Genomic DNA, 17475 nt, shown 5'->3' with positions numbered 1-17475 from the left:
AGGCATAGATGCTCATGAGGAGAACATAATTTTACCTCTATACAAGTCACTAGTTCGACCACACTTAGAATACTGTGCACAGTTCTGGTCTCCGGTGTATAAGAAAGACATAGCTGAACTAGAGCGGGTGCAGAGAAGAGCGACCAAGGTTATTAGAGGACTGGGGGGTCTGCAATACCAAGATAGGTTATTACACTTGGGGCTATTTAGTTTGGAAAAACGAAGACTAAGGGGTGATCTTATTTTAATGTATAAATATATGAGGGGACAGTACAAAGACCTTTCTGATGATCTTTTTAATCATAGACCTGAGACAGGGACAAGGGGGCATCCTCTACGTCTGGAGGAAAGAAGGTTTAAGCATAATAACAGACGCGGATTCTTTACTGTAAGAGCAGTGAGACTATGGAACTCTCTGCCGTATGATGTTGTAATGAGTGATTCATTAATTAAATTTAAGAGGGGACTGGATACCTTTCTGGAAAAGTATAATATTACAGGGTATATACACTAGAGTCCTTGATAAGGCGTTGATCCAGGGAACTAGTCTGATTGCCGTATGTGGAGTCGGGAAGGAATTTTTTTCCCCATGGTGGAGTTACTCCTTGCCACATGGGTTTTTTTTGCCTTCCTCTGGATCAACATGTTAGGGCATGTTAGGTTAGGCTATTGGTTGAACTAGATGGACTTAAAGTCTTCCTTCAACCTCAATAACTATGTAACTATGTATGCAGCCCTTAAGAGAGCACAGGAGATTTGACAGAGCCATAGAAAATAATAGTTTTTCTTTTCCATCTTTACAGTCGATGCTCTTATTTTACTTAGCAGTCAATGACAAAAGAGAGGGCACATAGGCAAAAACAGGGTGCACTACTAAGTACCCTAAAATATAAGACGCAATCTGAATCTGGGTGCTACAAACGCCTGGAGAGGGAAAATCGAAATAGAGGAGAACAAACCCAATACCTATAGATGTGCACACCAGAGATGCAAAATACACACAAACATAAACATAAACTACTTTATAGTCATGTAAAGCACAAGTATGGTTAAAAACATTAAAAAATCAACAATGACAACACCCCCATCTCTAAAAGAGCTAAAGTAAGCAACGTCCTTGTACCATAATATGCAACAAATAGTTCCCGACCTGTGAAGTAGCATAAATACATGCAAGGCAATCAACACAAATCACTCCTATGTAGTCAACAGGACCAGACAGACAGACAGTAAGTGAGCGTCCCCACGGAGAAACAATTAGTATCAAATCTGCTGACAAAAGTGGTCAGGGGTTGCAAAAACAAAACCACCAGGGTGTCCAGATGTTTGTAACGTAGCCCACCAAGGGATAAGAAAAAGGGGGGTACAAAAATCTGAGGCAGTAAAAAATGAAGCATGAAAAACAATAAATGCAAATACTACCCCAGGAGTCTGCGGTGCCAAAAGGAGTCTGGAGTGATCCAAGGGGGGATCCAAAGTCGGACCCTGTGCACCCCTGAGAGTTTGAAAGTAGTGGGATCCTGGATGGCAAAAAGTAGATGGCTGGCAAGAGGGGATGGGGGCATAGGAGAACCCCCGCATATCACTGCGATGCAGCTTCATCAGGGGAAAGCCGACTTTGGATCCCCCGTTGGATCACTCCAGCCACAGCAGACTCCTTGGGTAGTATTTGCATTTATTTCTTTTCATGCTCTATTTTTTACTGCCTCAGATTTGTGTGTCCCCTCTTTGTTATCCCTTGGTGGGCTACGTTGCAAACATCTACACACTTTGGTGGTTTTGGTTTTGCAACCCCCGACCACTTCACAGGACCTTTTGTCAGCAGATTTGATAATAATTGTTTCTCCGTGGGGACGCTCACTTACTGTCTGTCTGTCTGGTTCTGTTGACTACATAGGAGTGGTTTGTGTTGATTGCCTTGCATGTATTTCTGCTACTTCACAGGTCGGGAACTATTGTTGCTTATTATGGTACAAGGACGTTGCTTACATTAGCTCATTTAGAGATGGGGGTGTTTCAATGACATAAGAGAGGACACAAGATGAAAAAAATGCAAATAGGAATATTAAATACCAGAATGTTAGGAAAGCTCATACCTTTTTCCCATATAAACCTGCTATTACATTCTTCTCCACTGCAGGAGCACATAAACATAGTTCCTTCCGCAGTCTTTCTTTCTTTCATGATGCAATCTTTGTTGCTATAGTCGTCAAGCATATAACCATATAGAAGTTGTGTTGTGTCATGGCACACTGTTTCTTCGGTTATGTGAGTGCCATTATTCCTCCTAAAAATAAAGATTAGATATAATGCATGTTAAAAATTAGTAATGTATATTTCTGAGAATGATGATAAAATGCTTTTAACATCATAAATGACTGAACAAGAGACATTTTATGGGCCTAAAACAATTCAAAGAAATTTGATTAAAATGGTCATAGTACAGTTACCCGTACTGACTCCTCTCGATAAGGCATCAGAGATATCTTAAAGGGAATCTGTAAGTAGGATCAATTCTCCTAAGCCATGTGCATGGGCATGTAAATCATAAAAAGCTGAATAAAATGACACATTGATATCTGCAATCTGATGTCTTATTACACATACAGTTGAAACCAGAAGTTTAAATACACCATAGAAAGACACATATGCATGTTTTTCTCAATATCTAACAAGAAATCAGAATAAACCTTTTCCGTTTTAGGTCAATTATGATTAACATACTTAATATTTGCCAAATGCCAGAATAATGAGAGAGAAATAATGTTTTAAGGCATTTTTATTACTTACTACAAAATCAAAGGTTTACATACATTTCATTAGTATTTGGTACCATTGCCCTTAAACTGAATGACTTGGATCAAATGTTTGGAGTATCCTTCCACAAGCTTCTCACAATAATTGGTCGGAATTTGGGCTCATTCCTCCTGACAAAACTAGTGTAACTGATTCAGGTTTGTAGGTCGTCTTGCTCACATCACGTCTTGCTCACATCAGCCTTTTTAGGTTTGCCCATAAATTTTCAATAGGATTGAGATTGGTTCTTTGTGATGGCCACTCCAAAACATTGACTTGGTTATCCTTAAACCACTTTGTTACCATTTTGGTAGTATGCCTTGGGTCATTGTCCATTTGGAATACACATTTCTGCCCAAGCTTTAACTTCCTGGCTGATGTCTTGAGATGTTGCTTCAATATTGCCACATAATCTTTTTTCATGATGCCATCTATTTTGTGAAGTACACCAATCCCTCGTGCAGCAAAAACAACCCAACAACATGATGATGCCACCACCGTGTTTCACAATTAGAATGGTGTTCTTAGGCTTCCAAGCTTCTCCCTTTTTTCGCCAAACGCAACGATTGTCATTATGCCCAAAAAGTTCAATTTTAGTTTCATCAGACCACAGGACGTCTCCAAAAATTAAGGTGTTTGTTCCTGTGTGCATTTGCAAACAGTAATCTGTTTTTTTATGTTTCTTTTGGAGTAATGCCTTCTTCCTGCAGATTGGCCTTTCAGCCCATGTTGATACAGTACTCATTTCACTGTGGATACTGATGCTATCATCTTCATAAGCTCTTTTGCTTCTGTCCTTGGGTTGATATGCACGTTAGACCAAAGCATGTTCATCTCTGGTATAAAATACGTCTCCTTCCTGAGCGGTATGATGGCTGGACATTCCCATCTTGTTTGTACTTGCACATAATTGTTTGTACAGATGAACGAGGCACCTTAAGGTATCTTAAAATTGTACCCAACGATGAGCCAGACTTGTGCAAGTCCAAAATTCTCTTCCAGACATATTGGCTGATTTCTTTAGACTTTCCCATGATGCTACACAAAGAAGCAGTGTGTTTCAGGTGTGCATTAAATATATATCCACATGTGTCTCTAATTAACTATCAGAAGCTTCCAAACACATGACATCATCATATGCAAAGTCCTGAATTGTTTAAAGGCATAGTAATCTTAGTGTATAAAAAAGCCTTAAAACATTCTGTCTCTCATATTATTATGGTATTTGGCAAAATCAATAACTATGGTAATCCTATAATATTGAGTATTGAGAAAAACATGCATATGTGTCTTTTTATATAGTGTATTTAAACTTCTGGATTAAAATACAGGGTGGGCCATTTATATGGATACACCTAAATAAAATGAGAATGGTTGGTTATATCAACTTCCTGTTTGTGGCACATTAGTATATGGGAGGGGGAAAACTTTTCAAGATGGGTGGTGATCATGGTGGCCATTTTGAAGTCGGACATTTTGGATCCAACTTTATTTTTTTCAATGGGAAGAGGGTCATGTGAAACATCAAACTTATTTCACAAGAAAAACAATAGTGTGCTTGGTTTTAACGTAACTTTATTCTTTCATGAGTTATTTACAAGTTTATGACCACATATAAAATGTGTTCAAAGTGCTGCCCATTGTGTTGGATTGTCAATGCAACCCTCTTCTCCCACTCTTGACACACTGATAGCAACACCGCAGAAAAAATGCTAGCACAGGCTTCCAGTATACGTTGTTTCAGATGCTGCACATCTTGTATCTTCACAGCATAGACAATTGCCTTCAGATGACCCCAAAGATAAAAGTCTAAGGGGGTCAGATCGGGAGACCTTGGTGGCCATTCAACTGGCCCACGATGACCAATCCACTTTCCAGGAAACTGTTTATGTAGGAATGCTCGGACCTGACACCCAAGATAGTGGACAGACAAATCCAAGTTTGAGGTGCTTAGATCACACACAAGAACATTTGTGAGATGCAGAACAACTGAAAAGATGCTGGAAGAGTGCCTGATACCATCTGTCAAGCATAGTGGAGGTAATGTGATGATCTGGGGTTGCTTTGGTGCTGGTAAAGTGGGAGATTTGTACAAGGTAAAAGGGATATTGACTAAGGAAGGCTATCATTCTATTTTGCAACGTCATGCCTTAACTTCTAAACAGTGCTTGATTGGAGCCAATCCTACAACAGGACAATGACCCAAAGCACACCTCCAAATTATGCAAGAACTATTTAGGGAAGAAACAGGTAGCTGGTATTCTATCTGTAACGGAGTGGCCAGCGCAGTAACCAGATCTCAACCCCATTGAGCTGTTGTGGGAGCAGCTTGAACGTATGGTACGCAAAAAGTGTTCATCAAGCCAAGGCAACTTGTAGGAGGGGCTTCTGGAAGCCTGGGGTGAAATTTCTCCAGATTACCTCTGTAAATTAACTGCCAAAGGTCTGCAATGCTGTAGTTGCTGCAAAGGAAGTATTATTTGATGAAAGCAAAGTTTGAAGGAGAAAATCAAAAAAAATCTTTTTTTCGAACCTTGATAACATCTGGACTAGATTTTCCATTCATTTGCCAACTCATTTGATTAATAAAAGTATGAGTTTTCACAGAAAACACAAAATTGTCTGGGTGACCATAGACTTTGGAACCGTAGTGTATATATATATATATATATATATATATATATATATACATATATATAGTTACACAGGCTGATAAATGACCCAAGTCCATCAAATTCAACTTTTCTCCAACAAGTATACATTTTGTCATGGGCGTGGAGAGAGGTGGATATTCGTTTCTCTTAAGTAGCAGCACACGTGGCCACCCGGTAGCTGACACTGTGCGTGCTACTTAATACTCACTGCACTTCCGGCATGGGGAGTGGTGAGTATTAAGGTAGCTGTGCTCTGCTTGTGAGCAGTGCATGACGTCCCTGCCATGTGCTGCTTACAAGCATAAAGCAGCTGCTGGCACCAGAACAAGATGCTGCGAGGGAGTGCTAGGAAGGTAAGTGTAATGGTTAACTTTTTTAATTTTTTAATGGGGGCCAATCATACCAGGATAAGGATGGGGTCATGCATACATGGATAGGGATGGAGCCATGCATACATGGATAGGCATGGAGCCATGCATACAAGGAGAGGTATGGAGCCATACATACCAGGATAGGGATGAGGAGCCACGCATACCAGGATAGGGATGAGGAGCCATGCATACCAGGATAGGGATGAGGATCCATGCATACCAGGATGGGATGAGGGGACAATGCATACCAGGCTTATACTCGAGTCAATACGTTTTCCCAGTTTGTTTAGGTAAAATTAGGTGCCTCGGCTTATACGCCGGTCGACTTATACTCGCGTATATACAGTAACTCTAAGTACTTATTCATGAATGAATTATGAATCCATAAAAAAGGATTTAGATTTAGTCTGACATACATAGTAAAAAATATGTTTCTTGGATATACCTTGGAGTACCGGGATTATCATTATCATTACCTTTGGAATAAAGTTTGTCAATATTTTAAATCCAAAAAAAGTCTGGAAAATCCTTCATCTTTGATTACTGCTTTCCAACATTGGGCAGGCATGGTGTTTCCGTGCTGAAGGATCCTGGAAGCCTCAATCAGGGTGAGCTGATTCATCCAAGTTTTACCTTGAACTGTAAGCATGGTATCTAATAGAGCTAAATACTGTTCTCATAATGCAGAAAAGATGTAGATGTCCTCTGGCTCAGGGGCACATATATTTGGTACTCAACATAAGATTAACTGAAGGATAACAGACTCTGACTTACCATATTCCCACGCATGCTTCGCCTTCTTTTTCACATATTGCTGTTTTATGACAAATGCTTACGCAGTCTGGTTCTTTCAGATTACATTTGGAAGTCATATTGTCACAGAAAAGGCATAAGTTTTTTAGGTGTATTTGACCTAGACCATTACTTGAAACATTGGTTGCATCTGGAAAATAAAACAGCAGAAAGGCAATCAACACATTTTGTGGGTGAAACCTACACTGTCTAAATTCTAGCAATGTTAGTACACCCTGCATCTTCTCCTTTTAGCTTGAATCTCAGCTGGTTAAACTAGTTAAGATACATGGTGCACTTCTTTAAATGCTCAAATAGTTTCTTCATTTTTCTTTTCCATAAACACATGTATATTGCCGTTTTTCAGACTACTCTTTACACAGTGTGCTTTGGTAGCTAGAGACACAAGCCCCTGCCTAGGCTGATACATCCAGGAGCATGGTGAGTGTTTCAGGTTATACCGCGCCACTGTGGTAGTCTGAGACACTCCCTGCATTAATTAGCTGGACCTAGGCATCAGCAGGGAAAAGTGACGAAGACCGCAAAAGGAGGCTTTGTTTAAGGGAGGCCTGAAAAGATGGCAATATTTTTATAGAAATGAAAGAGGCACTGAAAGACTACATCAGAAAGATGAAATTGTTATCACAGTTCTATTATTAACTAGATGGTCACTTTAAAAAGCTGGTTACAAAAACATTTATTGGACTCAACTTTAAATAGAATCTGTCACCAGGTTTTTGCTACCTAATTTGAGAGCAGCAAAACAGAGACTGAGACAGACCCTGATTCATGCAATGTGTCACTTACTGGACTGTTTAGTGTTTTTTTTAACCACTGTTATATCAGCAAGAGATTATCACTAACGGACTACTTGGCCTAGTATAACTATTTAGCATTTGTCAGCTTGTCCACAATGCACACAAAAAGCTGTCAATCAGATTACCTCAGCAAATTTACTGCTAGAATGGCAAAGGTCTGTAATGCTGCAAAGGGAGCATTCTTTGATGAAAGCAACATTTGAAGGAGAAAATTATTATTTCAAATAAAAATCTTTTTTCGAACCTTTTCAATGTATGGACTAGATTTTCAATTCATTTGGCAACTCATTTGATTAATAAAAGTATGATTTTACATGGAAAACACAAAATTGTCTGGGTGACCCTAAATTTTTGAACAGTAGTGTATATATATATTTCCCTGATGCTGACTAATGAATCAAAAATCAGGTACAGTAACTATGTTAAATTATATATATGGCTGTATATATACACTGCTCAAAAACATAAAAGGAACACTTAAACAACAGAAAATAACTTCAAGTAAATCAAACTTCTGTGAAATCAAACTGTCCACTTAGGAAGCAACACTGTTTGACAATCAATTTCACATGCTGTTGTGCAAATGGAACAGACAACAGATGGAAATTATAGGCAATTATCAAGGCAGGCACACTCAATAAAGGAGTGGTTCTGCAGATGGGGACCACAGACCACATCTCAGTACCAATGCTTTCTGGCTGATGTTTTGGTCACTTTTGAATGTTGTTTGTGCTTTTACACTCATGGTAGCATGAGACAGACTTTACAACCCACACAAGTGGCTCAGCTAGTGCAGCTCATCCAGGATGGCACATCAATGTGAGCTGTGGCAAGGTTTGCTGTGTCTGTCAGCATAGTTTCCAGAGGCTGGAGGCGCTACCAGGTGACAGGCCAGTACAGCAGGAGACATGGAGGGGACCATAGGAGGGCAACAACCCAACAGCAGGACCGCTGCCTCAGCCTTTGTGCAAGGAGGAACAGGAGGAGCACTGCCAGAGCCCTGCAGAATGACCTCCAGCAGGCCACAAATGTGCATGTGTCTGCACAAATGGTTAGAAACCGACTCCATGAAGATGGTCTGAGTGCCCGATGTCCACAGATGGAGGTTGTGCTCACAGACCAAAACCGTGTAGGACACTTGGCATTTGCCACAGAACACCAGGATTTGCAAATTCGCCACTGGTGCCCTGTGCTCTTCACAGATGAAAGCAGGTTAACACTGAGCACATGTGACAGATGTGACAGAGTCTGGAGACGCTGTGGAGAGCAATCTGCTGCCTACAATATCCTTCAGCATGACCGGTTTGGCAGTGGGTCAGTAATGGTGTGGGGTGCAATTCTTTGGAGGGCCGCACAGCCTTCCATGTGCTCCCCAGAGGTAGCCTGACTGCCATTAGGTACCGAGATGAGATCCTCAGACCCCTTGTGAGACCATATGCTGTTGAGGTTGGTCCTGGGTTCCTGCTAATGCAGGACAATGCCAGACCTTATGTGGCTGGAGTGTGTCAGCAGTTCCTGCAAGTTGAAGGCATTGAAGCTATGGAATGGCCCTCATGATCCCCAGACCTGAATCTGATTGAACACATCTGGGACATCATGTCTCGCACCATCCACCAATGTCACGTTGCACCACAGAGTTTCCAGGAGTTGGCTGATGCTTTAGTCCAGGTCTGGGAGGAGATCCCTCAGGAGACCATCCGCCGCCTCATCAGGAGCATGCCCAGGTGTTGTAGAGAGATCATACAGGCACGTGGAGGCCACACACACAACTGAGCATCATTTCCTTGTCTTGAGGCATTTCCACTGAAGTTGGATCAGTTTGTAACTTAATTTCACACTTTGCTTTTGAGTATCACTCCTACTCCAGACCTCCATGGGATATTAGTTGTAATTTATGTTGATCATTTTTAGGTTTTATTGTTCTCAACACATTCCACTATGTAAGGAATAAAGATTTAGAACTGAATATTTCAGTCAGTCACATCTAGGATGTGTGTATATGTATATATATATATATATATATATATATATATATATATATATATATATATATATATATATATATATATATATATATATATATATCCATCTCTATAAAACTATAAAACTGCGTGTGTGTGTATATATATATATATATATATATATATATATATATATATATATATATATATATATATATATATATATGGCAGTGGCAGTATACAAAATAGAGAAAAACAAAGGGTTGGATTACTTTCAGGTGGTTTTGGCTTGTCTTGTTGAATTTCACTCTTTTTTTCTTTGTTATGACCTGGTGTGACTTTCTGATGATTTTCTGAAAATAAGAACACAATTGTTAAACTGACCACACCCAGTTGTACCATAATGTGGTTTAAAATAACCCCTGAAGTTAGCCGGAAAAAATCAAGCCCTTAGGCAGCTCAATCAAAAGAGAAAAAAAATTATCAGTTTCACAGTTTCAGAATAAGAAAACACATATTTTAATATATATATATATATATTTTTAATTTTTGTTTTATCAAAAAGCAGTAAAGCACGAAAAAATTGATAACACCGTCCTTATGGTGATGCAAAGTAAAAAGTTAACATGTCACTTGTAAAGCATAATGAAAAAGAAGCCTGATCAATAAAGGCATAAAGGATAAAGCTCAAGTAGAAAGGAGACTCATTAAAGGCAATCTGTCACCAGGTTCTTGCTACTTCTTCTGTGAGCAGTATGATGTAGGGTTAACGATTTGGATTCCAGTGATGTATCACTTGCTTTACTGGGTGCTGAAGTGATAAAACCTCTGCTTTATCTACTGAAGATCTAGCAGTTCTCTTTATGCTGAGCTCTGTATAACCCCGCCCACAACAATGATTGGCAGTTTTATGTATACATTGTCCACAGGCGGAAAGCTGCCAATCAGTGGAGGGGGTGTGGCTATACTACATGGCAGCAGGTTTACTAGCCCTCTATTAATAATCTACTAAAACTAAGAAAACAGTAATTTTAGGAAAACTATACCAAGCAGCCCAGTAAGAAACACATCACTGGAATCAGAGTCTTTGTCTCTATAGCATGCTGCTCTTAGACTAGCTGGCAAAAAGTTGATGACAGATATCCTTTAAAGAGTTTGTCTGGTCACAATGTATCGATGACCTACAGGGTCCTACACCTGGCACCCCCTCAATCAGATGATATAAGCTCCAGTGGTGGGCTGATGTAAACTATGGATGGAGATGCAATACACATAAAAAATCAATGTGTAGTTACTCCTGACAGGCACTGCAGGTCAGATCCTATTCAATCGAATATGAACAACAACCCGACACATGGAATGGAGTCACTCAGCTTGTAAAGCTATTCTTCAATCTGAAATTGATAATAATCTATCTTAAGATTGGATCATTAATATCTTGTGACCAGAAACCTCATCACTACTGTAATGCAAGTCTTCACATGCAGTATAAAAGGATTTACATAGCAATGAGTGTTTACCATGGGCTTAATATTGATGCCTTAATGTCTTTTCTATTAGGCCGGTTTCACACTAGCGTTTTGAGGAGCTGCGGACTTCCTCCATGAAGCCCCACCCTTGGCCACACCTCCGCCGCTAGCTCCACCTACTTCTGCATGCGGCCTGCGTACCTATCTTTAACATTAAAAAAAGAGGGGAAGCCAGCACTGCTTATGGTCAGAGACATTTGGCAAATAATTGATCAATTCTTTGAGCTACCCCGCCACTTCACGGCAATCTCATAATGGGGCACCTGTGTCTCAGCCTGTCTCACCCTTTAACTTTGGTGCTGGTTTGGCAGTGTGGAAGCCAGATCTGAAATGTCCGCACAGGACCTGATCGGCCTTTACCTGCACTTGCCCTTCCTGGCACCAAGGGAGTGATTCTGAAAATGCTCCAGGTACAGTTTGCATGTTACAGTAATGTAATGGTGTCTTTCTTTTTATACTCTTTATACATTTAGGAGGCCGTAATGGCACAATGTTAATAAAATACGTAGAGTAGGACTGCCCCATTGAGATTGCCGTGAAGTGGCGGGGTAGCTCAAAGAATTGATCAATTATTTGCTAAATGTCTCATATTTGAAATACAGTCAGAATTCAGTATGTGCATGTGCACCTTTTGTATTGCGTTCTGACCATAAGCAGTGCTGGCTTCTCTTTTTTTTGCTTTTATCTTTAACATTAGGTACGCAGGTCGTGCCGCTGTATGCGGATGCTTCCGCATGCGTCGTTTTGACGATGCGGCGACCAGCGTAGGACGCAGCTGGTAGCAATTTCTTTTTTTCTCCGCATCATCAAAATGACGCATGCGGAAGCATCCACATACAGCCGCATGACCTGCGTACCTAATGTTAAAGATAGGTACGCAGGCCGCATGCAGAAGTAGGCGGAGCTAGCAGCGGAGGTGCGGCTGAGGGCGGGGCTTCACGGAGGAAGTCCACAGCCCTCCGCAGCTCAGCAAAACGCTAGTGTGAAAGCGGCCTTAGATTATTATTGCTGTGTTAGATACCAGGAAGTATCAAACAAAAAGCAACTTTATTTAAAACATGACACACAAAAAAAGGCAAACAAGCACCACAATGTCACATACACGATAAAAACGCATGTAAAAAAACCAAATAATAGTGATGAGCGAATATACTCGTTACTCGAGATTTCTCGAGCATGCTCGGGGGTCCTCCGAGTATTTTTTAGTGCTCGGAGATTTAGTTTTTATTGCCGCAGCTGAATGATTACATCTGTTAGCCAGCATAAGTACATGTGGGGGTTGCTTGGTTCCTAGGGAATCCCCACATGTACTTATGCTGGCTAACAGATGTAAATCATTCAGCTGAGGTGAGGAAAACTAAATCTCCGAGCACTAAAAATACTTGGAGGACCCCCGAACATGCTCGGGAAATCTCGAGTAACGAGTATATTTGCTCATCACTAATAAATAACCTAATTTACTTAATAAATGCAGAAATGCTGCAACATAACAAAAAACACTGAGTGTTCAATTTGGGAAGGTAGCCTTAGCTTATGTTCACAGGTTGCGCTTTTGCAGCCTTTTTACTTATTTTTACAGCGAAAAATGCATCATTGTTCTGTTCCAGCTAAATGAACAAGATTTTGAAAGTCCCATGGACATGTAGCTTATTTTTTCCTTGGAGATTTGTTGCGGTTTCTAAACTGCGCAATGTCATTTTTTTCAGTGTTTTTCACCCATTTTAATAAATAGGAAAAAAAGCAGAAAAAAGAGAATTAAAACAGCAGTTTTTTTAATGTCTGTGCTCGTACCCGAAACTAAAGCAAACATTTATCTCTACTTTAGTCAATTGCTTGAGCTTATGCTACAACTATACGCAATGGGGAAAAGGGTCCATTCTTAGGCAAAAAAAAATGCAGACATTTTTATGTTCTTTTTAATTTTTTGTTATACAAATAAACTTACTTTTCTCAAATGTAAACTGTTGGTTACACAGCTCTTCATTACAAGCGCACATATACAGAACTTCTCCATGGGCCTTTTTTCTTTTCATGTGACATGTTGAGGAGTTGTAATCCGGGAACCTGTGTCCGTACAGTGGTAACTGGGGATCGTGGCAGAGTGTTTCCACAGTTACAGAGGAACCGCGACTTCTCCTTGAAAAAAAATAAATAAAAATACAGGCAAAGTAATAGCAATAGTGTAATCAACAAGAACCCCCTAACGTAATGGCTGAATGGCCGTTAGTGGCAACTCATGGTATACAATGAATGCTAGAGACAGGTTAGGACCATCCCGATTGGTTACACCTCGTAGAGGTCAGATGGCTTTTACACTTTTTTGTTCAAAATAGTGTTAGTCAATTACCCTATGATATTTATATTTACTATTACTACTTACTATACGGTATATGCTTGTTTGGAATTTTCGGGTTTTGTCATGGTATATAGTGTATATACGCTAACAGTTTCTTCCATGTGCACAGATAATATGTCCCAGGCTCACAACAATCCAAACTTGTTTGCCTGTTCACAATAAATACTTACCACAAGGTGACGCAAACTTCCTCTGCATATTCACAAGAGGCTTCCAAGTTGCAGCTCGCTTTACAAGTCCCTCTGCTTTCTGTGCAGGTCGTATTTTGGACATCACAAAATGCACAGATCATATGGGAAGGCAGGTTCAGCAACACTCTGGCATCATCTGTAGAAAAAATAAGTAGATGTTTAAACATTTCATTACGTTTTTGAATTGGTTGCTGATTTATTTAATAAACAGAATCATCTGTGATCAGGGGCGGACATATCATCGGTGCAGACTGTTCAGTAGCAAAGGGGACCTCAAGAGGTAAAGGACATCTTCCACCTCCAAAGCAGCATGGAGCTTCTGCAAAGGGTCCATATACTATTCTTGTACCGGCCCTCTTCTCACTGTGTCCTTCACTGTCTGTGATATGAAGAGTTAAAGAGCTAAACATCTGAACTGCCCCTAGAATTAAAAGGCCTCTATAGCAACAGTCCACCCAATCTTTTTCAGAGTAAGCTGAACCACAATAATGCAAACAGTAGCACAACCACAGGTTTAGCTAACACTTGCTCTCACCAGCTTTTCATCATGTCTACTTAGAAGGAAAAGTACAAGGAAATGCCAGTTTCAGGCCATGACCCCTTCATAGCATTTCTACAGTCTCTGGATATGCATTTGGATGCTAGCAAAGTCTCCCAAAACCCGCATGGCTGTAATTTTTATGGTACTTCTGGCTCGAAAAAGGTCTTTTGGGGCAGAAACGTTGCTTCACTCGTCTACCTCAATTGCATTTCACCATGTGATGTTTAAGGATGGAATAAAGGTTATGTTTGATCCCTATTTTTCTGGTGTCTTGGAATGTTGGATTTTCTATGGTTATAGACCTTGTGGGGGGCTTAGTCAAGTCAGCACGAAGCCACCAGTGGTACATGAGAATCAGTCTTGGACTAAGTAAAACCTGCATTCTGGCAGATTTTGGGAAGCTTTAATAGAGCCCTGGAGATTTGTCAAGTTTCCTAGGTGTCCAGATGGTCTCCTGTTTTGCAAGTGTTCCCTAGATGTTCTGAGTTGGTAAATGGTGGGGCTATGCATTGGTTTATGAGGAGTGTGTACCAGCTGCTGGGTGCCAGAGAAGTTTCAGAAACCATTAAACTTAAAGAGATATTGCCATCGCCAAGATCCTATTCCAATGTGTATTAGGTGTACAAACATTAGCAAATACCTCCAATGAGAAGTGTAGTATAGGTGTTGTAATTCGCTATGTTGCTTACCCCATGTGCAGGGCATTGCAGGAGCTGAGGTATCCATGGTTACGACTAATAACTAACAAACTGTCACTATATGAGTGGTCGTAACCATGGATGCCTAAACTACTGCAATGCTCTACATATGGGTTAAGTGACATAGCAAATTAGGAGAACTCTATCACATTTCTAATTGGAGGTACAGTATTAGTTAATATTATTACATTTTGGGATAGGATTTTGGAGGTGAGAATACCTCCTTAATTTTTACCTTATTGAATTAAAACCTAGCTACTTTGCAATAATGAACTTTACTAGGGCTGTGTTGCATCATATAACAGAAAGGTACCACCACAACTTTCTTGTATTACCTGCTGAAAGTCTCCTGGTCCTAAAATACATGCTATCAGTTACGTTTATGCACTATAGAAAAGGCAATATTGGTCACCCAAAATCCTAAAAATGACATCTAATCCAAAATGGCAAATACAATTTTTACCTTTTTTACCTTTTTCTTCGATATTTTTTGCGTTTTTAAGAAAAATACTCTTTAGCATGTTCATTTCAATTTATGGCCAATGCAAATTTATAAATTTCAAAATTAAGATTTTAGACAGGGTGAAACAGTCTATGAGTTATTTCACGATACAATGATCAGTGAGGAGATGGGAACAGTTAGTTTAATATTTTTTTTTGCTCAGTAAATGTCACATTTCTATTTAAGCGGAGTTAGAACGCACACGCTGAGAGTTAAATGGTGCGTAAGCAATGCTGATTTACTGCTTCCATGAGGCAATATAAACAGAATCTGGGAAAAGACATATTTTCCACCAAGCACTAAATATTACAGTTTGATGATCAGCACAGACATTCACCAACCATAAATGTGGAGGAATTAAATGTCAGCACGCTGAAACTGTATACTAATGAGGTGAATGTTACAGAAACATCTCTGGTGACATTTGATATTGGTCTCACATTTCCTGTTAGCTACCGCATCAAACTGCGAGCGATATGAGGGTCACGGGACCGGGCACTGCTGTTCTCCAATACAGCTGCAGATCAGTGATAAGCCACATAAACAAGTGCCACAAAGGGCTATCAATACAAAAAGGCGAAACAAAACAAAAAATCAGGGAATCGGAAATATAATGTATATCCAAAAAAAAATACTAAATCTGGAACTTTAAATATCTGTTAGGTTTTCAATCACAAAAAGAGAAAAGAGTTCATGTATAGAACTGCTCACAGCAACCAAACAGAATACAGGTGACTGGGCCCTATTTGTGGGGGCTTTTCTTCGTCATTATATTTTATACCCGAAGGCTTTTGCTTAATTTATTTATGGTGGTGAAATGTTACATTTAATTTTGTCCGTAGTAAGCCAGGAAGCAATCTTATCGGACTTTGCTGGAGTGAATTTCTGTACTAAACTACTTTTTTTTTGGAAAGCCCCCAAACTTCTTGCCCAGGCCTTTAGGAGGCTAGTACTGATGCACAGACAAGCAAAAGGGTACCAATGTTTTGAACTTTTGATTTTAAGCTCCATATCTCACTAATGCTTTGGATATGAGACCACCATCATTTTATAGACAATGCAAGTCATATTGAAGAAATGTTACCACTATCACAAAGTACAATATGTCTGGAGAAAACACTCTCAGAATCAGAGGGATTCTTTGAAGCGCTCCAGAGTTGTTGCCCTCCTATGACCCCCTCCATGTCTACTGATGTACTGGCCTGTCTTCTGGTATCTGCTCCATGCTCTGGAGGCTGTACTGACACTGGTCGGAATTGTAAAATTTGGTCTGGTCATGAAGGTGAAAACAGGCTTGGCGGTAGAAGGGGTTAAAGCTTATCCTGTAATCCATGTCTTTAGAGGCTACATGTCATGCTGCTTCTTTAATGTTTTCATGCATGTAGTCCAGTAAATCATAGTGGGGGTACATTATTGAGGGTCCACTCAGCGTTATAACTTTTTTCTATAAATCATGGAGCAACACAGGGATTCAAGGCATTCATTGTGAAGTTATGCAGTTTAAGAGTCTGATGATTTGTTTTAGAAACCACAAGATTGAAATAAACGGTAGACAATGTAATGTAGAGTTAAACATTAACTCACTACTGTGCATATTCTCATAAGGTTCTCAGCAGAAATGTTTACATCACATCAAGCAGTGCATAACTTCCCAGTGCCAAGATGATGAAATAACCCACCAATTCCCCACCTGGTAGGTAATAACTCACACAGTGCCATAAATTTGTTTTGTGCAGTATGACTCAGTTATATGTAACCTGGTGTGGGAGTAGAACAGAAACTTTACAAACAGGAAGGCAGAAAACACTTTTTTCTTAACCTTTGAACAAAGCAGTAGCTAAAGAGGCAATCTCCAAACCATAATGCCGCACCGAACACTTATGTGCAATATGAAAATCTGCTATTAATTTACAAATGTGAAAAATTTTGAACATACATATATATATATATACAGTATATATACTAGATGGTGGCCCGATTCTAACGCATCGGGTATTCTAGAATATGTATGTATGTATGTATGTATATAGCAGCCACATAGTATATAGCACAGGCCACGTAGTATATAGGAGGCATGTAGTATATAGCAGACAAATAGTACGTGGCCTGTGCTATATACTATGTGGCTGCTATATACATACATACATATTGTAGAATACCTGATGCGTTAATACAGGCCACACAGTACATAACACAGCCCACGAACTATATACCACAGCCCACGCAGTATATAGCAGCCACACAGTATATAACACAGGCGACGTAG

General features: G+C 39.8%; 1 protein-coding gene and 1 long non-coding RNA gene across 2 annotated transcripts in view; one reads left to right on the top strand and one right to left on the bottom strand.

Annotated features, from left to right (window-relative positions):
* The window catches only part of TGFBR2 (transforming growth factor beta receptor 2), a 76867-nt gene that overhangs the window by 11149 nt on the left and 48243 nt on the right, over window positions 1-17475 (bottom strand). Inside the window, exons 2-6 of the mRNA XM_077268962.1 lie at window positions 13448-13604; window positions 12867-13057; window positions 9665-9745; window positions 6596-6764; window positions 2097-2287 (exon numbers count right to left, since the gene is read on the bottom strand). Coding sequence (XP_077125077.1) covers window positions 2097-2287; window positions 6596-6764; window positions 9665-9745; window positions 12867-13057; window positions 13448-13604 — 789 coding nt within the window. The remainder of the gene's footprint in view (window positions 1-2096; window positions 2288-6595; window positions 6765-9664; window positions 9746-12866; window positions 13058-13447; window positions 13605-17475) is intronic.
* Window positions 14666-17475, top strand: part of LOC143783497 (uncharacterized) — a 45127-nt gene continuing 42317 nt past the window's right edge. Inside the window, exons 1-2 of the long non-coding RNA XR_013217212.1 lie at window positions 14666-14870; window positions 16815-16902. This is a non-coding gene — a long non-coding RNA (uncharacterized LOC143783497). The remainder of the gene's footprint in view (window positions 14871-16814; window positions 16903-17475) is intronic.

This window comes from Ranitomeya variabilis, chromosome 6 (assembly GCF_051348905.1).
Source record: "Ranitomeya variabilis isolate aRanVar5 chromosome 6, aRanVar5.hap1, whole genome shotgun sequence".
Lineage (NCBI taxonomy): Eukaryota > Metazoa > Chordata > Amphibia > Anura > Dendrobatidae > Ranitomeya > Ranitomeya variabilis.
This window is presented reverse-complemented; position numbering and strand designations above follow the sequence as displayed.